Source organism: Oenanthe melanoleuca, chromosome 1A (genome assembly GCF_029582105.1).
Source record: "Oenanthe melanoleuca isolate GR-GAL-2019-014 chromosome 1A, OMel1.0, whole genome shotgun sequence".
Lineage (NCBI taxonomy): Eukaryota > Metazoa > Chordata > Aves > Passeriformes > Muscicapidae > Oenanthe > Oenanthe melanoleuca.
In genome coordinates, this window is record NC_079334.1 from 50,329,418 (window position 1) to 50,356,134 (window position 26,717).

General features: G+C 36.9%; 1 protein-coding gene across 3 annotated transcripts in view; it reads right to left on the reverse strand.

Annotated features, from left to right (window-relative positions):
- GRM8 (glutamate metabotropic receptor 8) overlaps window positions 1–26,717 on the reverse strand; it is a 307,752-nt gene that overhangs the window by 49,965 nt on the left and 231,070 nt on the right. For all 3 annotated transcript variants that reach the window (XM_056513682.1, XM_056513673.1, XM_056513667.1), the window contains one exon: window positions 15,361–15,497. In XM_056513682.1, coding sequence (XP_056369657.1) covers window positions 15,361–15,497 — 137 coding nt within the window. The remainder of the gene's footprint in view (window positions 1–15,360; window positions 15,498–26,717) is intronic.

Consider the following 26,717-nt stretch of genomic DNA (forward strand, 5'->3'; position numbering starts at 1 on the left):
AGGTAATACATAAAAATTGAAAAGAATGCTTTAAAAATATAAAGATTCTTATGTTCATAAATAGAAGTGTTTAAATCCTCGCCTCGCTTTATTAATGCAAATATGTTATTTAGTGGGCTGATACTGTAATTTTACCTCAAAAGAAACCAACCCTACTAATTAAGTTATAATTCATGACTGCTAAATACTCACATAAAAAACCTAAAAAGGGGAATAATCCTACCACAGTATCACAATATACAGAGAGTGTTTATTAGTGCTATACAGTCTTAAAATGCCAGCCCTTATACGGCTTGGGATCTAACTTTTTTCCTTTTTAGTTGGTTTTGGCTTTTTTTGGTTTTGTTTTTTCTTTTTTTTTTTTTTTTTTTTTTTTTTTTTTTTTTTTTTTTTTTTTTGTGAAGGGAGAGGGTATGTTTGGTTTGTTGAGGCTTTTTTGTTGTTTGTTTGTTTGGGTTTTTTTTGTCTTTTACTTTTTTCCTCCCATGATTTGGTTTCCTCTGATACTTTCAGAATTGCTGGCCCTAGCAGATACTTGGTACAAAGGTAGGAGGGGCTGCATTGTAATACCTTCTTCAATTTGCCAAACAAGAAGCATTAATGTGGATGGAATACTTGGGAAGCATCATTTTAGTTTCAAATGCCTTGGGGAGCAGACAGCTCAAAGTGCAATGATTAGCACATCAAGTAAACAGCTACTATTGTTGAACTGTGTAACCACCAAATGGAATTTTACATAAGTCTAGTAGGCACTAGATTAAATATAAGCAATTTTTTTTTCCTTACTGAAAGCATGAACCACAACTTACAAGCACTTGCTTCTGAAGACAGCCTCTCTATTTACAGAGGAGACAAAAAATTATCCCCACCCAAATCAAAGGATCCAAACAAACCAAAACACACCACCACAAATATCCTATTCCATAGGACGTTGGCAGACTTCAGATTTTTTGAAAGCTCTTTCAGTGGTCTACTTTCTATACTTTAAAAACATATAATTAGTATCAATGTATCAGACTGAAAATCAGGTTTCCAAAGTTGTTCATAATGCAGACCATACAGATGTTTCACATAGACAATCTCTATCACATATCCTTACCTAGACATCCTTGCTGCACTTATTTAAAAGGGAATTTTATGAGCTTCTATAAATAAAATTCATGATGTACACACAGGAATTGAAGTCCTGTGCCATCAAAAACAGTCTGTGCCACAATTTTATATATAATTAAACAAATGTTTAAGAAAAACTAGACTAAGTGCCATGGTCTAGTTGACAGGATGGTGTTATGTCACCATGGTGCTGGACTTCATGATCTCAAAGGTCTTTTCCAATTTAGATAATTCTGTGATTCTATGTTCAAAAACATTCAAAAACAAACAAAATAAATTAAAAAAAAAAAAAAACTTGTATGATTTAGATTTTGAAATAAATGGGCTGTTGAGAGGAAATCTTCCACCATCACACTTTTTGTCAACAGACTGATTTTGATCAGCTCTAATACTAAGGCCATGTGAACCATATTGGTTGAAGTAATTTTCTTCCTATTGCAGTTTATCCTGCAGAAACAGCCTGCAAGCATACCTTAAAAATTTAGTGCTTTGAGACAAGGAGCATAGTTCTGGCAAAGAGTTTCTTAACATCACTTTCTTTGTGCCTGGAGACTCTCCTCAGTTCTGCTCAAGGCCCATCACTACTTAATAGCTTAGCTGCATTTCTTGATGAAAGTTTTAATACCTTTAACAAACATGTTCCCTCCCAAATCCTGTAGCTGCACTAACTTTTAGCTGCAGTTACCTAAGTCAGAGCTGGCTTGTCCCAAGCCCAGTGCTCCATAGCTAATGCATTTCCCTCCCAGGTGCCTCTCAACCCCAATGGTCCCCAGATTCTTCCCCACTTCAAAGCTCAGCACAGACAAAAGGAACACAAGGAGTTCAGCAAAGCTGACATTTGAATTTAAAGGAATCAAATATAGATCCTTATCTTCAATTTTAGGACTATATCATTTCATAAATCCCATTGCTTCGGAAAAATACTCACCATGAAATATTTTTATTGTATTGGTTAAAGATGAGTTTATCACAAGAAGAGCTGTTGTCCCCAAACTCCTTCATGATGGGCTGTGAAACAAATGTACTGGGCTAGACCTCCAGTTGATTTAGTTCAGCCCAGTAAGTTTAGTAATGCTATGCTATCAAGTCAATATTTCTTAAGGGGATGACCTGCCACAGTTTGTTATTTTCAAAATGTAATTATTTTAAAACTAGAAATTAGCCAATCACAAAAAGCCTCAGTTCAATATGAAGATGCTGATAAATTTTAGTTTTAATCCTCCTCCACTATTTTTACATGGTTTAATCTACTTCCCATTTCTTGATCAGAACAAGTGATCATGTGAACATGAAACTGAAAAATGAATGCTTCTAAATTCCATCCTGCACAACCCTTCCTATAAATTAACACAAACATATAGATAATCTATTCTTTTTATTCCCACACTGCTCACAGACCAAGATGTCAATTGCACTAAGGGCTACACAAATCTACAAGATAAAATTATGGCCTCAATCCCAAAGAATTCAGTCAAACTATAAGATAATGGAGAGAGAGTACTGGCAGAATACAGAACAGACCATCCTAAAATTAACCAGGCAACAAGATCAGCAAGATAGTCAGCAGCCATCTTATACCATCAAACAGGGGCTTTTTGAGGAAATTTTGCCAAAAGAGATTTTTAACGAGGTAACTGAAAGAAGAAATCAGGGCAATTTTGTATCTATTTACTGAGCTTTCCATCCAAGCATAAGCAACACTAAGAGAGCACAAAGGCATTGGCTTCATCAGTGACCTCTCAAAGAGTAACATAAAACACAGCTGAAATATCCTCTGCAGATTAGCTTCTAATAAATGTTTCAGCAAAGTGAAGCACTTGGAATTTTGCGAAAAGTTGCCCTCATCTCAGCCACCTTCATTGATTCTGACAGAGGAACAGAAACTCAGTTGAAATACAGGGATCGAATTTATTTACTTGTCTCAAAAAATAGAGGCACTTTAACTGAACTGCTCCTGATACATCTGTCCAAGCTGCTTTTAGGAAAGAGAAGCTGTGATGCATAATACCTTGAAACACAACAAACTCCTAAACTCCAGGGCACTACTTTAGGATGGTTTCCTACCTTGATGGCACATATATTATTTTCTTCATGAAAACTCAGATCTTTTCATGCTAAAGACTTTGAATTTTCAGCACTACATAAACCAAAGAAATCACACTAACCCTTTAAACACAGCTCCAGACAGGGAGCAAAACCACATACACAAAAAGCATGAAAGTCAGAACTAACTCAGGCAAAAGACAGACTAATTTATACTGAGATTTCCAGCAGCAGGGGAAGAGCTTTCCCTGCCAAGTTTGTGTTGCTGCTTAGAATGAAGAGTCAGTAATTAAATTTAAAATTCTGTAGAGAGACCTAGTGATGTGGCAGGAACAAAAAAAAGAAAGCATGAGGAAGTTTATGCTAGAGAAAATGCTACATGTGTGGTTGGGGCGGGGCAGGGAAACAAACCAAATCTAAAAATACTTCTTACTAAAGAAATAAAGGTGAAGATTTTCAAAATGAGAGAAAGTGAGGGGGTTTCATGTGGACTGAAAATAATGGGATTTATTTTATAATATTTACAGAACTGAGTAGACAGAAAGCTCTTGAGACTTTATGGGGAAGTATGGAGAATTACCAAGTGGGAAACCTAGTGCTTACATGCTGAAAAGGGAGGGAATGAAGAACCCAGGGAATTACCAATCATTCATTTTGACTTGGATTCCAAGAAAAATGCTGAAAGAAACAAGCACATTCCAAAAGCAGAGAAAACAAACAAGTAACAGCCAAAAGGGATGTGTCATCAATGAGCTGTCACACTTCCTTCAGTGAGGGTAACAGTCAATGTGGATGAGAGACAAGCAGCCAGGTGTCACTCATCCTAACATTAGAAAGATTTTTGACAACATCTCAAATTACACTCTCAGTCATAAGCAACCTAGTGAAACAGATTTAGCCCCTAAGGGCTAGATGCAAATTATATCAGAAAGCCTAGGAAAGATAAAATCTGTAGTTGATTTACTGTCAGAAGGGAAGGGATGGCACTGGGTGTGGTCTAGCAAGTCTATTGTTAATCTGCTATTACTCAATATTTGTAATAACCACTCATTTTACCTGGATCATAAAATAGGTTTGGGCAGTAACACTGGAAAAGGCTGAAGCTATGCTGAAGGTCAGAACACTTATTTCAAACAATACTGCAGAGTCTGAAAAAATGTAGCATAGAGTTTAGCATAGAGTTTAGCAGGGACAACTAGCAGTACATTATGGGTCAGGAAGAACAGAACTAGCAGCTATTCAGAAGACAAAGAAACCTCAGGGCTCTAGTAGACTGTGATATATTGAACCAATGTCATCGAAATACATTGCAAGAGGGGCAAATGCCAGATAAATGCAGATAGATACAACAGTCTTCCCCTCTGCTCTCCACTCATGACTACATTAAATTATGTTTCTCCTGTTCTCTGCACAAGTGAGACTGCAAATCAGAACACTTTCTGAAGGTTAGGTCATTTTGTTTTCCTTTGAAGGAGAATCAAATGGGGAGTCCAGAGGAAACCTGCAAAGATCAGAAGCACACCTAGAAAACACGATCTATGTGACTAAATTGAACAAATTCCTGTTGTATAGCCTGAAGAAATAACACAGCCTAGGAGGTAAAACAACAGTCTTCAAACACTTGAAAAGGATGAGGACATGCACAATGTACACTGAATAAAATAAGCTATAGGCTTAAATTATAGCAATAAGGAGTAAAGTTAGGTATTTATAGGACTTCAAAGAGATAAGAGTAGCTAAAAAATTAAAGACAATGCCTTCTGAAGCTGTAAAGTCTTCACCCTTACAACAACATAAGTGTAGAAGATGCTAACTTTATCCAAGGGCTAGAGAATCTCTTGAGATCCTTTAGCTTTCTTCTGTAACACAAAGGCAGATTTCAGGTTCTAAATATTTTGAGAACAAATGAAAATATCATAACTAGGCTAAATAAATAGGAAAATAGAAAACATTCAAAGCAGCTTAATTCTTTAGGCCGTCTTTTGCAATTTTGTGGAATAACTATTTAGGAAAAAATATTTACAAGAATAAAGTAAACAAGAAATGGTAATGATTCTACTTTTCACATGTCTTATATAATTAATAATGAATTTTAAATACTGTATGTTAAAGTGCTTTTGTTTACAGAGAAAATGATTCTCTAAGTGCTAGGGAAAGAAAGTCAAAGTAAAAGAAATCACCACTGCTGCAATAATAAACTGTTTCCCACATAAGGGAACCTAAATCAGTTTGGGATAGATTAAGCATCTAGCACGTAAAGAAGAAATACAAGTTGGAGTCTTATATGTTAATGGAAAACTGGTAGAGAAGTTGCCCTTACCCAGTAAAGTGATGCCCACCCTGAAGCTAAAGAAGATCCTAAATAAGTAACTCAGGTTTATAACACAAGAAATCTTTCACAGCTTTCTTTTAGAGCTCTTGTTAAGACACAGACAGTCTTGTCTTCACTCACAAAACCAAGTAGAAGAGTCCAGTTGCTCTTATGTCTCCCAGCATTTGCTCAAGGGATACAGGACATTGCCTCTGAGGGGATTATCAGCAGATCAAACCCACCAAACAAATGAAAACCAGAAAACTTTAGAAGTGATGGCCCCATCTCTGAATCATTTATGCAAAATCAATATTTACAGCTCATCCTCTTCAACCAGCCCACAGTGCTGGAGATTGACCACCACTTAATTATCCTCAGCTTTGGAATCTTCCAGCATGAATGCATTACATATCTCTCACTGTAATTCAAATCCAAACTTCTCTAATAGCCAAATTAACTGTGCCTAACAGTTTGTTCTTTTCCTGAATAATCCTTTCTGTATTGGAAGAGATTAACATAACCCCCCTCAGTGCAGTTTCTTCAGACTAAACAGCACTAGTTTGCTCAATCTTTCCCTAAAGGCATGCTTTTATAGATGGCTGATCATTATAATTGCTTGCAGCTGGACCCTCTCCAGATACTTTACTTTTCCAAGTGAAGTCACAGTTCTGCTCAGGAGCTCACAGCACTGAGAAGAAAACAGATGAATTACATCACAAGTCTAGGAGTTCCTTGCTGCAATGGCCTCTGGTGATGCAAATCAGTCAACCATAACAAAGCTACTGGTTAGCTCTATGCCACAGTTTTCCATGAAAGGGGAGTTCACTTCAATTCCTGCAGTTGCCAGAAAGAGCACTGCAATCTTTGACCCAGTCATCTCAAGCACATTTTATTGGCATATTCAACACTAAATTTTTTACTGCAAGCTGAAGTTACAATTGAATCAGCTGTGCATTCTTCATTCCCTGCCTTAACATGTATTAACATCACCACTAAATCTAGTGATACCTTTTTGGACATTCAGCAAATAATTCCCTATCTTTAAGTATTTTTTTTAATATTGTTTGGGGATTTATCAGGATGAAAAGTCCTGGATAAATATTAGATGACTGTTTGAAAGTAATTAAAATAATATTAGTGAAGATGAAGAGAAATGCAGCAAAGCAAACAGAAAAAATAACCATACAGTAATGTTCTGCTAACTTCTGGTTACTCCCTTTCATCATACAATAACCACTGAAGGCCTTTTTCATTTTCCATTTAATGATTTCTAATTTATATAACAAAAATGAACAATAATTAATTTAATCATTTAATCTACAATTTTTGCTTTTCAGGACATTCTAACAATTTGCTTTAAGGTTTAAAGGAAAGCTCAGTTTTCAAATTACAAGACATATAAAATTCGGGGTGGGGGGAAAGAGAAGGGGGAAAAACATGCTCATACTCTGTTTCACACTGGAACCTCACAAAACAATTCACTGCAGACTTGCTGAAACTACCTGCTATGCCAAGTAGCTGTTTGTCAATGCTAAAACTCACATCAACTTGTACCAGGGGAGTAGCTAACCCTGCTCTGAAGCCCCATATATGAATGCAAAACTCTCCAGGAATTAATTTAAAAGCTCCTGATTTTTTATTGTTCTATCACTGCACACTCTTTTTCATTGGGAAAGGGAAAATACCATTTTAAAACTTAAGTGCCATGCTTGTCATTCCTTCCCAGTTTGTTGAAAAAACAGGAATACTCTTGTTCCTGTTGGTTATGGCTATTCAAGGAACAATTCATTCTAATCATACCACTTTTGCAAAGGATGAACACAACAAGCTATAAAATATCTACCACCCACTCAAGAATCCTGTGACAAATTCACAGCCAAAGATACAACTGCAACTTCATGCTTCATATGAGGAGCCTGACTTTCACTCACCCTGACAAGCTGAGAAAAAAGTCACTATTCATCCTAACTCTCAAGCAGAGAGTTTCACTGGCAATTTACTATCATCCTAATGAAGAAAAAAATGGTTATCAAATTTCAGGATATTTTCTCAGCAGCTATCTTTTATCCATTTTCTTTTTCTTTTCTTTATTTAGTTTTTCTCTAGAGAATCAATCAGAAGTTACATTGAGGGGAGAAAAAGACTATTAGGACCAAAGAAGTTAAAAACTTCAGAAGGAAAAGAAATTATCATTCTTCCTTGGTTCTAAGATTGCTGGCTCTTGAATCCAGGTTCTGTTTTGATTTTCAGTCATGTCTGAAATAGTTTCTGTCTAATATGGGCACTTCTTAAAATCATTTACTGCTCTTTCAACATCTGTATTCAGCCTATTTCCTCTCCATTAAAAAGCTTTTTATAACAATACAACCCATAACCTTTCAATATCATAAAATCCCAATTTTGTTTCTTGCTTCTTGTATTTTTTGTCTTGTCTCCACTTCTCATCTACTGTAGCCTCCTGCTGACTTATCTTTTTAATCTAGAATTGGTTCTAGCAGATACAATTCTCATATTAACCTAAGACACTAACAGTAGGGAAGAACAAATCCTGAGTCACACTACTTAACCAGTGCTAAGTTCAGGACTAGTTTTTTGAAACCTAACTAGTCTAAAAACCATCATACTCTCATCTATTTTCAGCCCTCTGTAAAATAAAGGAAGGTAGCAGCATAATTTTGAGAAGAATAGAAAAGCCTAAAACATTTCTGCTTGTCTCACTGGGTTTTACTTTTAACCCAGCATCAACAATTTTCAGTCAGATAACATGGCTTTGTTAGAATGCAAGTTTGAACTCCACTGCTCTATTATGTGCAGGCAGAAGAACACCCTGCAGGCCACATTATTGTCATATTTTGTTTATAGATATAATCATATACAGCACTAAGTGCTTCTGTTGTGTATTTCACTCTGCTGTGTTCTTTTGTTAAGCACAGGGCTTAGGTTCAGCATTTTAAAAACATCTATCAATTATATAATAGCTACCACAGGATAAAAAGAGGTTTTCTGATTTCTTTAATGAAATACAGTGGCCTACAGCAAAGCTTGAAACTTATTTAATGCAGTTATGGAAAAGATCTGAAGTTTTTGAGACATTTTCTTTTACCATGTCACAAAAAGAGGGAACTACTGCAGTTTGAATCTGTAACTTCCAAAAATAATTGACTAATTTCAGTTTCTATGGCTTCCTTCAGTATTAGATACAAGACATGAGGCCCAGAAAAGAAGAGAAATCAAATACTGATTCAAATCCCTTTATGATCTGTCTGCCTGAAGGGAAGCTCACTGTCAGTGTGAGGTTCCCAATTTTTACTAGTTCACCAACCACTGTGCTTCAGGCTGATGATGGTTATGGCTGTCTCTCTGATAGCTCAGCACATCAGTGTAATTTTAATTTGTACTTTTTGTCATAAATCAAGATCATTATGGAAAAAATGGATGCCCCTAAGTCATTTATATCCTCAGTGCATACATTCCATAAATCTGAAAGCTTATGCATCTTATTATTTCTAACAGAACGTTAGAAATCTGTTATTATAAAAGCTCTCTTTTTATTTTAAGAGAACTCTTGAAATCTGGTGAAAAACAAAACAAAACAAAAAAAAAACTACAAAAATTCCAAACCAAACAAGTAAACCAATACAAGTTAATTCTGTCTTTAAAATTCACTGGTTTCACTTGAAACACAGAATCACAGAAAGGCCTGGGCTAAAAGCAACTCTCTTCCTCGTTTTGTTCTCTGTGTCTCTCTGGACCATTCCTCCTTCCTCAGGGCTCCTCTACCTCCTTCAGGTCCTCTTTCTCCAGGCCTCCAAGATCCCCCTGACCAGCCAACCCACCCCTTTTATCACTTAACTTTATTAGTCCAAGATCCAACCCATTAAGGGCAAGGCTGTTCTTCTTCCCATCAAGGGGCAAGCTTGCCTGCAATCTCTTCTTCTGCACCTACAATGAACAGCTCCAAGGAAACATGCAGGGTTTTCAGATGCTTTGGATTTTTCTTAAGGAGTGGTGTCACCTAAGTTGATACCCATTTGAGTATTTTAACTGCATCAGCTAAATGTGTGATTTTGAAATCACCAGTAATTGTGTCTGCTTGAAGACTCACCAATCAAAATCATTAACTTTGAAGAATATGGATTTAGATCTACATATTTTTTTTCCTACTGGGGTTTTTAACACAGATTTTGGTAGACCAAAACAATGTATAAGTTTGAAATGCAATCTGAGATTGTTTCAAACTGTATTTAAAAATAGCTGGGTTTTTTTTTTGGTTTTTTTTTTACGAAGTCAAATATTAGATTTTAAATTTCTTTAACATTTCAACTTTCCATACTGGTATTTATCTTTAAAAATAGAGCATTTTTAAGAGGAGGAAAAAAGATGTTCAGAAATGAACCAGAACAAACAGAATGGGTTTCTAAGGAAAGGAACTCAGAAACTCATTATTAAAACCTTAGGACTGGGGCTATTTCCATCTACTGCCACTGACAAAAGCCACCAGCCAACATCTCAGTGTAGCACTTATAACAACACATGCAATACAGAACACAGTTTCTAATGGTGAATTCATTATTAATCATAAAAAGAACCTGAATTCAAATCATAAGTGCAAGGAAAAGCAAGCTTGTTTCTAAAAACTTTCCTTGTACAGATATTACATGGTTGAGAGCTCAAATTTGTTAAACCCACACATTTGTAGAGAACTTTTACGTGTGACCTGGTATGCAAAATACTGTTACAATATGAATAAAACATAACTTTTGCAGAAACAGCTATCTTTGCCTGGATTTTTATTCATCATAAAAACCAGAATTTTTTTTTTTTAAGAAAACGTTTTAACTATCAGAATTCCCTGAAAATTGAGTTATCTTTTTCTACTGATACAGAAAATTGTGAAAATAAACAACAAAAAACACTGTCAGTTAATGCATCACCAGTGAGCAGAAGTTCTGAGGTAATTACATCTTCCTTTAAAATCATACTAAAAGTTTTAAAGGACTGGTTGTTTCCAGTCCATTAAGCTCACCTAAGTCAGGAAACCTTGGAGAGTAAAAAAGGACTTTACAAAAAGGGGTGTAAATTCACATGGTCAGAATCATCAGATGATAAGGTTATTAGAGATTATTGTTTGACATTTCTAAATATTTGCTTTCAGAGCTTCCTTGTGCCTGTCAAAGACTGACATACCTTATTCAAACTCTAGAATCATGCAAAAATTTAAATCTGGAAGATCATTATTGTTTCTTAATTTAATTTATCTACTGCATCAGCATTGTCATGCATGTGGGATTTTTTGTAAGAGTTACAGGAGTGGGACTGATCAGTAGTCATGAAGTGCCTGTATCTGGAAGCTATAGTTGCTTCAGAGGAAATTTAAAAGGTCAGCTAGCCTAAAGGACAGCATTAATGTTACTGAAGTCTCCATGAAGAAACCTCCATCAGAGCTAGCAGAGTCTGCAGCTGGTGCAGCCTGCTGAGAAACAGCCCCTTAGGGAGATGAGACAGAATCTTTATCCAGCCAGTCAGCACTTCTGCCCAAAGGGAAAACCAGCACTGCAGTGAGAAAGGAACAAGTCTGACGCTTGACAAGGACCCTGCAGAGTCAGTGAAACTTTGAGGAGCCAGAGACATCAGCAGAACAACCCTGAATCCCAAGGGTGGTGGCCAGAGACACACTGGGGCTGGCTACCAGGTGAGAAACCACAAACCTGCACCCAAAACCTGACATAAATCAGCAAAGAGCATCTTAAGGAAAAGGAAAATTGGAAAGTAGGGGGAATGAGGAGATCAGAAATAGAAAAGGGAAACTTTTTGATTAAGCTATCTAGATGTTCTAGTTTGTCTTTAATTAATTGTTCCAAGGGCTCAACTGTACTAAAAACCTGATACTTTCATGATTATTTTTCTGACAGGGAAAATAAACAGATGAATAAAAACTATAAATTTTCTTAAATACAATACCAGGTGTATAGATAAACATAATCATAAACACATCATAGCTACATGTTACCACACAATTTGAAGAAGAAATACCTGTAAAAACCAAGGTAGAGGTATCTACAGAGGCTATCTAGCTTACAAATACTCACTAAAAATCATAGTTACATATGTCTTCATTAAAGGGAAACTAGAGGAGAAAGCATACAGGGGGGAAAGTATTGTATTTTAAAAGCATCTCCTTTAAAGAGCAGCAGGGTGAAAATTGCTCTGCCATCTTAATACTGCTCCATTTTTAATAAATATAGATGTTTTCACAGAAACTAATGAAAACATCCACTGTGTTCCCTATGATTCATTGGCAATCAAAAACACTTCCTAATTTGCAATATGATGATCTGGAGTATTGACAATCATTCAAAAAGATTACTTGGTTTTAATATATTTTGTCTAGTGAGAGGAGGCAACAGCTTTGCCAGAGCAGATCATCATCTGTCATAACTGCCATCAACACCTGCTAGGAGTTTAGTGGATGCAGAACAGGGGGAGCTCCCCTGTGTGGCTGCTGGCACTGTGTGAGCAGGGGCAAGAGCAGGACCCCAGCACAAGGCTGGGACAGAAACTTGCACTGCAGGGCACTGTGCCAGCCCACCCACATCCTCACAGCTCCACAGACAGAGCCTGCCTGACAGCCTGAGCCACCAGGTGTACCCAGCACGTGAGCTCATGGAGGTGAAAAAAGAGCCAGACAACATCCTAACACACCCTTAACTAATGAGAGTTAATGGGGAGCACTCTCAGATAAATGCTTTCCTGTTAGAGCTGTGGTCAGTGTGGTCAGCCAGTGTGGTTTCAGTAGGATGAGTACCCATCAATCCAACCATGTTTCAGAGCTCCCCCGAGTACATATCCATGAGGCAGAAAGAATGGGACTGAAAAACTACAGGCTTAATGAAAAATTTAGGAGTCCGTGGGGAGATAGAAAAAGTCAGATCATAACAGAACTAAAACTGAAGTAAATTTTTAGGTAGCTTTTAGTTATTACTGTATAACTGTCATGTTAGTACCAGCATTTGTGCAGAATGTGTACATTTAATAAACATTAACTTCAGAAAAATGTAGCAATTATCAAAATTTGGAACGTATCCCATAATAGTTATGATAAGGATCTAACTGTGGTGTTTTCCAGAAAATAATTTTAATATTAAACTTGTTTAATTTCTTTTTCCTTTCATGCCTTTCAACAGACAGATATCAGGTTAGTGAAGGGAAATAACACTGCCACACACAGTTTCTGTTGGCAGGATTTTTTTCTCTTTGGGCAGAATAACTAAATAAATGAGTTCCTGACAAGTAGTTACAGATATTAAATCATAGATATGCTGAAGTGGTTAACAGCTGTGGATGAAAACAAGGAGCTATCATATGTGTTACTGTGGATAGCACTCAGACACTCAGATAATTATTGCAAAATAATCTGAACAGGAGAATAATTTGTAAATATTTCCTACACCATCTTTGTTATTCTTCAGCAGGAATCTCTCACATGGAAAACCAGAGATATCTGAAACCTTCTTTTTGTGGTTTGATTGAATTCACTGCAGGAACTTGCTTTGGTAGATCTAGTCATCAATCCACACTGTTGCCCTTCCCATTGGTCTTTAGCAAAACAACACTAGTATTTCACATTTGCAGAGGTACCCAAATGGATAACACAACTGAAGTATATTACATATCTAATAAGGAAAAAGATTAACTTCATTTTTATTTTTTCTTCCTTGCATGAAGACATCATCTTCCAGAAAAGGGCCTTGGACTCAAAAAATTTTCATATTCAACTTTGATGTCTATCTGTCATACAAATACTATGTGATATACCCTCTGGATTTTGTTGGGATGGCAATTTTCAACCCAAATATAATTCCATGCATAGGTGGAACTTAACTACCCCAAAACTTGCAAAACACATTAAGACAACAATTAAACACCATCTAAGGATGGGTAAATTGTGTATTTTTGTTCCTTCTGCTATGAAGTAATAAGAGACAATACATATCCTAGTTACTCATATAGAAAAACACCAAAGTCTTCCTTTATATTCAAGGAATATTTTTATTGCAGTAGTTCATCATCCCAATGTTTTAACTAAATCAGAAGTGGATAGAATCCAAACTTGTTTTTTATGAAATACATTTCCATCCTCTTACATTATTTGAAATACCTGGGCAATTTACCTGTCCCCATCATTTTGTCTGATACCCTTTTTAAAGGAAGAGTTATTATTTCCCTGCCTAACTTATTAATCACCCTGAAGAATAACAGATATAAAATGATTCAAAAATATCATCAGAAGGAGCTGGTAACTACACAACCATCTGACTTGAAAATACAAAGAATTTGGTTCAGGCTATTGTGCTTTTATTGTCTTCTCAAGAACAGAGGGGAAGTGCTTTGTTCTGCCAATTGACAGAAATAATTTTATGCATTTAAAATAATATTTAAATGAGTATTCTCCAATATCAGTATCATAATGAAATTGGTAGAACCATAGAATCATTTAGATTGAAAAACATGTAAGATCATCAAGTCCAACCATTGGACTAACATGTCCAAGTCCACCATTAAACCATGTCCCTAAGGGCCACATCTACATATCTTTTAAATACCCTGAGGGACAGTGACCACTTGCCCGGGCAACCTGTTCCAATGCTTGATCACCCTTCCAGTGAAGAATTTTGTTTTCTAATGTCTGATCTAAACCACCCCTGGTGCAACTTCCAGTAGCTAGCCCTGTCCCATCACTGTTTTCTTTCAGGTACTTGTAGAGAGCAGTAAGTTCTCCCTTGAGGCTCCTTTTCTACCTAACAGAATAACCAAGCCCAGCTCCCTCAGCCATCCCTCACAAGACCTGTGCTCCAGACCCTTCACTTCATTGAAGCTTCATTGCCCTTTTCTGGACATGCCCCAGCACCTCAATGTCTTTTAGCATTCAAAGGGAACCTCATCATTCTCTACAGCTACCTGAAAGAAGGTTTTAGACAGGTGGAGGTCCATCTTTTCTCACAGGTAACGAGTGATAGAATAGGAGAAAATTACAGGTTTCAAATTGTGCCAGAACAGGTTTAGATTTCATAATGGGAAAAAAATTATTCCACTGTAAGGGTGGTCAAGCAATGGAACAGGCTGCCCAGGGAAATGATGGAATCACCAACCCTGAAGATATTGAAAAGACTTGTAGATGTGGGCTTAGGGACACGGTTTAGCAGCGTTTGATTGATGGTTGGACTCAATGACCTCAGATGTTTCTGCCAGCTTTAATGACTCTGTCAGCTGCAGCCTCTCCAGTGCCAAGCACAGAGACAATCACTGCCCTGGTCCTGCTGGCCTCACTATTTCTGACACAGCCAAGATGCCATTGGCTTTCCTGGCTGACTGGACATACTCTGGCTCCTCATCAGCTGTGTCAACCAACACTCCCAGGACCTTTTCCACTGGGCAGTTTTCCAGCCAGTTTGCCCCAGACTGTGTCACTGCCTGGGGTTTGTGTGACCCAAGTGCAGGACTCATCACTTCACCTTGTTGAACATCATGCAGTTTGCCATGGTCAATCCAGCCATGGGGCTCTGGATCCAGCTCTGGATCCAGCCTGTCCAGAGAGCTCTGCAGAGCCTTCCTACTCTCCAGCAGACCAACACTCCTGCTCAGCTTGGGTCTGCAAACTCACCAAGGGTGCACTTGATCACCTTGTCCAGATCATTGATAAAAACATTAAACAGGACTGGCCCCAGTACTGATCCCAGGAGAACACCACTTGAGCTGCCAGCTGTAACTCCATTCACTGTCCTCTCTGGATGACTTGGCCCTCCAGACAGTTTTTACCCAGTGAACTGTGTGCCCATCCAGGCCATGAGCAGCCAGGCTCAGCAGGACCAGACTAAGGAAAACAGTGTACTTACATTTAGATGAAGTTGATTACTCCACTGACCAATTACTTTGTATTCTGTACTCTTGTTGGTGATTTGATACTGAAAAATATCATAGCGTCCAGGAGCATCTCCATTTTCATTGAAAACAACAGGTGTTCCAGCACTCCCTGAAAAAAAAAATTAAAAATCAATAAATACCTTTAAAGCAATTTTTAAAATACATATTAAAGAAAAAATACTAACCAGAAATTGAACAGGTTCTTCATAATGCAAGTATAGTATGACAATAAATTCAAAAACTTCCCAAAGACAAAAAGTATGTTATTATCATTATCACAAAATCTACCCCATGATTCTATGAAAATAATTTTTAAATATAATTCTTTGCAGGCTTTTTCTCTGTTTTGTGTATGAATTATAGAACATTAGGAAATTCTAGGATAAAACAGAAATGAAATTTCTTTTGACATGAAGAAAGAAATAACTTCACTTTAGGATGTGTATACTTGGCAGTAGGCAAAAAATAGCAATCTTTTAATAAACCACATTAAAAATTTCCCCTTTAAGTACAATACCATCATGAATACCATCAACTTAGGAACTAATACTCATAAAAGACCTTGAGATGCAAATGTTTAAATTGTGTCACAGTTAGTATGCTGTTTCTAGCACTGACCACCTATTTTGATAAAATAAAGTACATCAGCTGTGCTTGCTGCTCTCTCCTCTATACATGACACTGCCTGACAGAAAAGGCCATTGCTGAAGCTGTCAAAAGTTATAAATCGACACTGTTCTTACTTCAATCAACAAAATGTTCAAAGATTGAAAACTACACATCTACCTTGGCAACCAGACGAGCCAAATTAGAACACATTTTGATGAATTCCCTCAAGGTGACATCAAGGACCTGCACTCCTGCAGAGACTTTTCAAAACTACACCCTTTCTCCAAATTTTATATAGATGAATCATATTTATAGTTGAGGTCCATTGAAGAAAAACACAAGTATGCTGATGCTCTATTTCAGTGACTGGAGATGAAATTTATCTTTACTGGGGGAAAAATCCAAACCACCACAAAATTCCTCTACAATGTTTCCTTGTTTTTTCATGTGAACATCCAAGAAAAGAATAGCCAGTTCACAGTAAATTCAGGTGCTAAATCTACTGCAAATGAATTCCAGAGAATTAAAAAAAAAAAAAAAAAAAAAAAAAAAAAAAAAAAAAAAAAAAAAAAAAAAATGTAGCTTGAAATTCTGGATACCTATCAAGTAGAAGTAAGCCAGTAAAAGTGGGAACAACTTACACCCACCAGGATTTCAACATAAATTCCTCTTGTATGTCTGTCTCCCTCCCATAAAGCATTTTGTTCTCTAAAGCATTTTGTTTTGCGTAACAGCTTTCATATAAAATTGATATCCAGTGAAATAAACAGTGTTTTGAGAGTGACAAGTGGCACGTTAAATACTGTGCCAATTTCACAGTCCTGCCAGAAAAATTCTGGCTGCAAAAATTGTACATGAGCAACCATGGAAGAAGAGTACCAAAAATTATGTGTGGTAAAGACTTAAGACTCCATGAAGATAGAAGAGACTCAACAGAATATTTTGGAAATCTCTTCATTCTTTGCTCCCAATTCTTTTGACAGAATGAAGGGCAAGAAAAATCCCAGTCTACAATCTATCAAGCAATGAAATTATTCTACACTGCTCACACAGCAGGTTGATGCAATAAATTTCTTCCACCCAATAAACACATACTCAGCTGTTGTTGGTACATAGTTATGGAGGTAACCTTCAAAACATTACTCTATAGTAACAACAGAATTCATCTTTCCACTCAGCAGCATTTGAAGACCTCATGGAAAAACTGTCATTTTTATGAATAGATAGAAACATCCTTGGTATCCCTTAAGACCAATGGGAACATAAAACATTATTATGCTCAGCAATAGGAGTGTGAGCTTATAATATATGGCTGGCTTTAGAAATATCTTGTTATGGTTTTGGTTGGGATAAAGTTAATTTTCTTCATAGTAGGTTGTATGGGGCTCTGATTTGTGCTGAAAATAGTTGGTAACACAGGGATGTTTCAGCTATTTCTGAGCAGCACTTACACACAGCCAAGGTTTTTTCTGCTTTTTGTTCTGCTCCACCATTGGGAGGCTGGGGATGTGCAAGGAGTCAGGAGGGGACACAACCAAACAGCTGACCCCAAACTGACCCCAGGGATACTCCACACCATATAACATCATGTTCAGCACATAAAGATGTAGAAGAAGAAGGAAGAAGGGGACATTTGGGGAGATGACATAAAGTCACTCTCATGTATGATGGAGCCCTGGTTTCCTGGGGATGACTGAACACCTTACTGCCCATAGCATGTGGTGAATGAAGTCCTTTTGCTTTGCTTATGTGTGCAGCTTGTGCTTCACCTATCAAACTGTCTTTATCTCAACCCATCTGTTTTCTCAGTTTTATCCCCCCAGTTCTCTCCCTGATCCAGCTGGTGAATCTGTGTGATGCTCAGCTGCAGGGGTTAAACCACAACACACATACAAAGAGACTGATCAGTCCAGGCCAGAACCATCTTTCTTTTTTGGTGTAGTGCTGTTCTCAGCTAGAGCACAACAGCATCTCATGCTGTGAACCACAGTCAACAGGGACATAGCAACTTGCTAAATTCAGCAGCCTCTCCCACTGAGTCCAGCAAGATTTTTCTCATGCAGCAAAAGTCAAACAACCTTTGTCAAGTTAATAAAAACAGGCTTGCTAAAAGCTGGAATAAGTCACAGAAGATTTGCACTCCCTAACACTGAGAAAAAAACACCATCCCTTTGTTAAACAGCAGATTTTAGAAAGTACAGTAACAGTCAGTGCCTGCTCTAAAGTATATTTGATTGTGTTTTAACAATGCTGCCATAACTTGTATATTCTGTTAACAAGGAGACTATTACTTTAATCCATGTCTTATATTAATATTCCATTGTGGAATCAAACATTTAATGAACAATAACTAGGAGGCATGTGTGACTGCATTGTGCTAATAAACCATTAGCTGCATAACCAGGAAAGCAAAGTTAAAGGCATTTGAAGAAAACCTGTGGATTTGACCAGTGGTTCCCAAAATAATGAATGCAAGATGGTAGCAGAAGTCTTGAAAATATAAGAACAGAATAAAGGTGTAAGACAAACTAGATGTCTCAAGGCTATAAATAGCAAGGTTTAATTAGTACTCTGAAAAAAACCTTAATCTCATCTCAAGAAGAATATGCCATGGTGAATGATCTGACTGAACAGTGCATCTGAGAATGGACAGTCCTCAAATTAAAAAGGCTTTCTAAGAAAATATACTTTGTTGGATAGCCCATCAAATAAAAAGTGCACACTTCTGTGGAAAAACTGATTAACACTATATACAGATCAGATAATGAACCATGTGGAGAAACTGTAGCTGACCATAGCAACAAATTCATGTGAGGAGCCAAACCTGGATTCAGTATAAAGCATTCTAACAAATACCATGGAAGTATACAAGTGTCTCTTTTTCTGACAACCAGATATGCAGAACTGAGCCCTCTTGATATCTGGAACTGCCTCACATACTCTATCATTACCATTGCAGGGAATTGCATCATAGTTCAGGTTTAAGACAGAGAGTATTTAAATGCTCCTCCTATTGAACACTGAGGTCTGCCTGCTAAATTTAAATTTAACACACTGTGGAGAGAAAGTAACACAGAATACAACAAAGACCTGAGGCAGTGAGCCAGGACTACATAAATTCCAGCTTGGGAAACCACAACAAATAATTCCTGAAGAGAGTATTTATATTAGAGAATGAACTTAGCTAGCTTCATTTGGGAACCACATTCATTGGAAACCATCAGAGGAAAAATGTTACTTTTGCTTAGGATAAGTTTTCCTATAATGCTAGTGTAGACCACCATAGAGAATAGAAAGCAGGCTACTTAAAAAAATAAAAAATCACTGATTAAAATTATAAAAATATTTTAAAGCGGTTGTTTAATAAAATAGCTAAAGAGAAGTGAGGGAACTATGTCTTTGAGCCTTTTCATATTTTATTCTATATGTGGTTATGTTGCCATGTGTAATTTTAATTCATGAATGACTCAGGTAATTGTATTCAATCTGTCATCATTTAAACTAATTTTTAAATTTATTCTGGATGTCTAAAACAGAAGTACCTGGTAGAATTTCTGGACTATATAATAAGCTTGGACAACTATGGAAAATCATGTGCGTGCTTTTACATTCTTCATCTCTCTTTTGTGCCAATCTTTTTCAGTTTGCTTTGGGTAGGATTGGAGTTTTTTTAATATAAAAACATAGTTACTAACTTATTTTGACATCTGTTTCAGAAGTATCTCTTTGCTGAGCAAAGGATATAGTTACAATTTTTATTTATAAAGTAATACTCTGGCACTGAAGGAAATTCTCCCTCCTCCTTCCCACTTTGCAGCAATCAGAGTTAAACAACCCTAGGTGTAAACTCAGCTAGACATTTCAGAATGTTTCTGTGACTCCAGCTGTTTATGAGCAGGTTAAACTAGGCAGAAAAGTTATTTAGAGAAGAAAAAATAATAAAATGTATGAGGTTTTAAAATCAGATTCAAGGCTGTGATGGACCCTTTCTGATAAGCAACTGTTGCAGTACAGGTCCTTTGAGCATTGGACTTGAAAATTCACATTCTTGTGAAGAAATCCTTAAACTTGTACCTCGATATTCTTGAGATGCTGCCCAGCAACTACCTAATTGCTCATGTTCCTACTTTGTCAAGTAACATCTCACATGACTCTAAAATATCTCCTCTTGTACTGCAGACTGTAATATTAGATCCCTGTGAGGTTACAGCTTGCACTTGGCCAATGCCTTCCAGTTAAATTCTCTTTACACTTCAGAAAGTGGAAAAGAATTGGACTGACTTGTAAACCACAAGTTCATTTGTAGTACTGGCCATGTGCATATAAAAGTGATTAATACATAAAAGTTCTTAAATCAAGAACAATGCTGAGCCTTATTTAAAAAATCTTCTAAATTAAATCAACACACTTGGATTCTTCTCATATGAAAATCTTTTAAAAAAAATGTTTTATTATGAGGCCCTGTCCATTCAGTACCTTGACAAAAGCATAGAAAAGTGGTTGTGCTGTTAAATCTCACAACTGCCATTTACAAAATATTCCAACTCTAGTGGAGCAGATTTCATTATAAACGTTAACACCAGATACAGTTCTTTTATTTCTGAAATAATATTTCTATGGATTGATATTAATTTCTTTTCTTTTTATTTGAAATTAAAATTACTTAAGCTGTCTTCATCCTTTGAACTGTTCCACATAAACTACTTTATCAGCCATGAATCTAAAGAAATAAGCCTGGAATCAAGGGTAGGCTTAGGAGAATGGAAGTCAAGCAGTCATGTAGTGCACTATAATACAATTAACTACTGTATATCAAAACTGCAGAATGCACCATCTTTTAGCATTCAGCTTTACAGAAAGACTCCTCAGATTTACAGGATCAACTCTTATTTCATTAATTCATGCAAATAATTTCAAGTACTAGAGTCAAGGGCTCTGATATGTTTAATAATCATTTCATTCTAAGTAGATTTTAAAAGGAGAAAGTACTACAGAGATGTACATGAATTAAATTTTTCTCAGGAAAGTAAAAAGAGGGAGAATTACCATTTGAACTTTCAGTACCAAGAGCTCCCAGAGAAGAAAAATTCATTTGCAAATTAAGCAAGATGTTTCTCAGTGAGACAAAGTAAATAGAAGGTTGAAATGGAATAAATTGAAAAGGAAATATAGGCTATTATAATATTTAATACAAAAAAAAAAAAAAACCAAACTAAAGAAAATTATAAACAACCAATCAGAACTAGCAGAAGTTAATTTGTGACTGTCAGGCTATCAGAGAAAGAATATACAGAGTACCAAGCTATGTGAGGTTTGAGATAAATGAAGCTGTTATCTGCTCAATCTCCACACAGCAGGCATTTTCAAACAATAAGAAACATGGCTACCAAAATAAAAAACAAAGATTGTCTTACACCTGTTCAAAGTCTGAAAAGACTTCTATTCATGCTTAGCCTACATGTCTCAGTTCAAGATTAGGACAATAAAACAGGATTTCATCCAGCTGCAGTAAACACAGACCTTTAGTGACATTTTAAATATCCTAAGACATTGGATACATCCACACAGATATGCAGAATATGCATATGACAGAGAATCTGTGCCTTTCTGAGGCAGCAGCTGGAGGCCAGATGGATACCCTGGGGTATCTTAAATGGCATTTGATGCCCATGTTTAGGCAATTTATCTTACTTACCACAGGGCAAATTCTGGCTGTTCATGTATGAATTCATAAAACAGAATGAAAGAGAAACTAGGAGAGCTAAAAGAAATGAATTATATACAGATTTGGGGCATATGTAATGCAAATTATAGTGGTACCATTTACAAGGCTTATAGAGAAAGTAAAAATTTGGTATTGAAATAAACTGATATAAATCAATTCCAATTTCTGAAGCTGATGGACAAGAACTTAAGCTGTGATTTTGCACAGCATCATATAATTTTTTGATGGCTTGGTCCTCAGCATAGTGAAAAAATTAAAACTGTATTTCTGTGAAAGGAACAGTTCATTCCACTCATGTGTAACAAGAACCGTAAGCACATGGTATTTAAAATAACAAATAACAAGCAGAGCTTTTTTCCTTACAGAATCTATTAATGCTTCTTCCCACATCAAGCACTGAGACATGCATCATAAAACTTACCCTGAAATGAATAAAATTCAGAGATGAGACTGAACTCTAGCCATCAACAATATAGGAGTAGTAAAAAGCAATTTGCCCCATCATTAATTAGCTGGTGTAACAGTGGTCATTAAAAGCAGTGATCTAAATGCAAACTCTGGTTCAAGCAGTCCTTCAGCTACAACTTCCAGAATATATAGGAGAAAAACTCACCTACATTTCCTTGTTCCCTACATTCTCTCCCACAGCATTTGCTATTGGCCACTCTCAGCAAATACACTAAAGTGGTGAAAGTTTTGTCCTTACTCTCTAACAAGTAACTCAACCCAGAATATAAAAACACAGAACTCTAGCTCCTCTTCTTACAGCACCTTGAGTCTACTATCAGAAAATACATATACCTGTAATACAACAGTATACAGATTAAACTTTGGATTTTGCCAGATAAAGAATTAGAATTGGTAGACACCAGCCAGTCACCTGCTATGGGGACAGAACTGGGAAGGCAGTTTTGCACCTCCCAGTCTGGACTCAGCCTGTTCTCTGCTCAGCAGGGCTGTGCCTTGACCTCTCCTCCCAGTGGTGGGCAATGCTGTGTGAATGACCCTCCCTACTCCACTGCTAACAGGCAGGGCTAGGAGGTGTAGATGAGCTTCCTCACAGGCAGGTGCTACAGCAAGGCAGGAATTATCACTGTGCCTTGTCAGAAGCATCCATCAGTCCCAGGAAAGGAATGTGATGAATGAGGTTCTGATGGGGAAAGAGACAGTGAAGAACAGAAAACCAGCCCCTTTGAACTTCCCCTGCCACCTTAGATCTGTTCATTTCACCTCTGGAAAAGAGACAGCTCTGTCCACACATGAGGAGGTTTTTAGAAGACAGGACGAAGAGAATGAGACAAAAAGCTTGCTGCTCACTACATGTAGCCAAAAAGCTCAGTGCTACCAGCATATTTGAAAGAATCCAGACTCTTTTTTATTCTGTACTCAAAAAAAAAAAATCCATAGAGACAGGTTTCATCTTAAAATCTGCAGGATGTATCGTGTGCCAGAGAAGATTGATTCAGTTCTACAGCTGAAGAACCTAGCAAGTCAAAAAAGCCAACAGCTCAGGGAACGGATATTGTCTGTAACAGGAACAGATCACTCAATCCCCTAAAGATCAACACATGGTATAAAATCCAACTGAGAGATAAATACTACTCTAGTAACATACTAAAATAGTAGCAGGATGATATGACATTATCTAGTACAAGCTAACAGCTTGTACTGAAAGAGGAAGTTATAAGAGGGTGGTTAGGTTTCTCACATAAAAATGTGTGAATAGATGCATAAAGTTTTGTTGCACAGTATTACAGACTGGATAATATCAAATGTTTTTTGGTGGAAAATGGTCATTTTAATGCTATCAAGTACATGTACATATTTTGTTTGCAGTTGGGCATTCTTATTTTTTAAATATATTTTGCAGCACAAGTAGTAGCAAGCACATTTATTGTAGTCCCTCTGAGAAGAGTTCATGGTTATAATTTTTCATTTTCCACACACACACCAAAAAAAAAAAAATAAAAAAAAAAAGTAGCTGACAAGCTGACACATATGCTGGGATGTAAGTGGGAATGGAAGTATGAGAAATCTTCTCCACAAATACAACCACAAGTATTTCTTTTTTTGTATTACCAAAATGAATACACTTTAAGCAGGCATTAATTTCTCTATTAAATCAGAATCACCTACAGGCCCCAGCAACACAACCATGTTATGCAAACAATATATTCCCAGATTAAAAGAGTTGTCATAGCATTTATTTATGTTGTCGTGATTCTTCTGGCAAAAAAACTTCTTTCAAGAATCTGTAGCTATATAAAGCCATTCAAAGAGACTGAGGACATTCAGGAGTGTCCAAGATATTCTGCAACTTTTTAACCTAAAACTCTAATTAGTACACTCCTAGGAAGCACAGAATAATTCTCTTCTGACCATCAATCATCAGTTTATCTCAGTGTGTACAAGGACTCATCAAGATATATCTGAGAACTACAAGGCCTGAAGAGCTTGGGTGCACTCTGCCTGTATCTGTCCTCACCCTTAACTATCATGAGATACTGAGGATGCTCCTTATCCTGCTTGTACCATTTTTCCTGCTGTGTGGCACTGTTTGGTAAGGGTTTGCTATGCTTCAACCCCCCTGCCTTTTATTTTTTGGGTGGGCAGGGGAAGTTGTTGTTTTGGTTTTGTTGTTTTGGTTGGTTTTTGTTGGTGTTTTTTTACTAGTCCCAGAAAGATGTACTTGTTTCAGTACTGCTGACCTCAGCCACAGTTTTTTGTCACGTTTCAGGTAAGAGCCTATCAAGCTGACAATTGACAGAGTGTCTTTCAGATGATACCAGACTTTTCTCATCAGCTTGCACGTACTGAATGTGAGAAGGCAGAGATGAGTTACAGCTCTCCTGCTTCAGACTCCAATCTGAGCTTTTACTTCATGCCAGGATGAAAACATGCCAAGCCAATACACACATACCTCTGTGAACTTGAGGAGTCAAAAGACACTAAGATAAAATGCTTCAGATAAGGAAACAACTTAATTAGTACTAGTAACTCATAAGTTCCTGTACATTCCCAGAAATAAAGATTTCTTCCCTTTCCACCCCAGAAGAATCTCCCTGCTACGGAACCACATGAGAAAAAGGAAATGTGGAGCCAGTGAAAGCTGTGCCCAAAAGGTAGTGGGGCTCATGCATGGAAGGTGATCAAAGAAAGGCACACACTACTGCAGGAATCAATGCAGGCTGTGATGTGCAGGAACCAGTTAAGCTGCAAGGGCTGTCTGCAGAAAAAGTGAGTATCTAAAGAGCCATCTATATATCTAGGTGCTTTTGGACAAATGTTTTCAGAGTTTGTCCAGCCCCTCAAGCAACTTCTCTGTATTAATAGGTTCCTAAGGCCAGAGAAAAGCAAATAAAAGTTCTTTGCCTCAGGTAACAGCTGCCTGGGGAGCAAGGCAGCATCCTGGTGAGTAAAGATAACCATCCTCAGAGTAATGTAAAAATGTCATCAAATGGGAAATGCTCCAGCTAACACACATCATCCCCAATACAAGGATTGCTCTGCCAGCTCCAGGAGAGCTTTTATTTGTGATTTTGCTCCTCTGTCTCCAGGCTCTTGGACGTCCTAGACCATGGCCACAGTTCTCAGATATCATTACTGACATCTTAGGATTCTGTTATTTCTTTTCTAAGCATTCATTATTTTTCCAGATATGATATATTGCTGGAATAAAAATGAACAGAAAAAAAGGCAAACAAAATCATTGTCACAAAATCATAGCTGAAATAATGGATTGCAGAGAGAATTATGGAAGTAAACAATTTCCTATTTAAGGCTTAGATGAAATGCAGTTGGTTTACAAAAAAAATCCAACACCCAACTTACAAACCCACAGCCAAAAGCAATTAGCTATAAGAATGTTCTGAAAGCACATAAATAATTTAAGATTTCTCAAACAAGACACATCTGTGTCCTGAACACTGTCTCAATGGGATTGTCATTATGTAACAGACATCAGTCCATTAGCATTTAGTTTAACAGACACCTGAAACATAAATGCCATTTTTTTCTCTGTCTAACCAAGCTTCACGTGCAGCTTATTATGACCAATAATGACTCAGTCACCCATGAGGACAGTTCATCTTGCTGAACAAGATCCTATTTGACATTGAGCTATTTCCTGGTTTTTCTGCAATCAGCTGTGTGTTAATTAAAATAATTAAACCAGTTAAAAGTATATCAGGGCATTTCCTAATATTGATTTCTACCAGTGTCAGAGATGAAAACCAATCTTCCTTCCAGTGCTTCAGCTGGGGCTTAAACTGACATTTAGTGAGGATGAAGCTCCAAAGAGAAACTGTTTAATATCCATAAACCATTTTGTAGCTCGATTTCTTTTGTGTGGTCTACATAAAAAATGAACTAAGTCACACAACTGTACACACACATGCACACAGAGAGCTGCAGGTCATGCTTCAATTACCACAAAAAATTTGGAGAGAGACATTATGCAGAAACATCATTCTTTGAATCACTGTTTTAAATTTTCCAAAGTATCCAAGGTAATGTTATTTCAGCCTTATGACCTTGTCATGTCTTATTCTCTGATGTTTCTAGAATGCAAAACCATCTAATACAACTCACAAAAAAAGCTGTGTTATTCATTAAAGTATTACCTTGTGCCAGAAGGAGGGGAAGACTACAAAGCAGTTACTGAGAAGCCTAAAGTGCAAGGAAAAAATGCTTGAAATTCCTGAGTCCTTCAAGTCTGTACAGCAATAATTAATACACTGCAATCAAAGGATAAGTAATTTATAGGTTTTTGCCATCTTGTTTCTTTGTAATTACAACAACCATTAGTGAGCAACTGATGTCCACCGAAAATTTATTCTGTTGCCATGGTTATTTTAAGGCAATTGTAAAGCTACTAATCTCCAAAGACATAAAACTATATTAATGCTATAAAACATTTAAGAAGTAATTTTAGTTTACAGTGTTTTACAATCTGTTTATGGGTCACAGTTTTACTGAAAAACTGACTCAAATTTG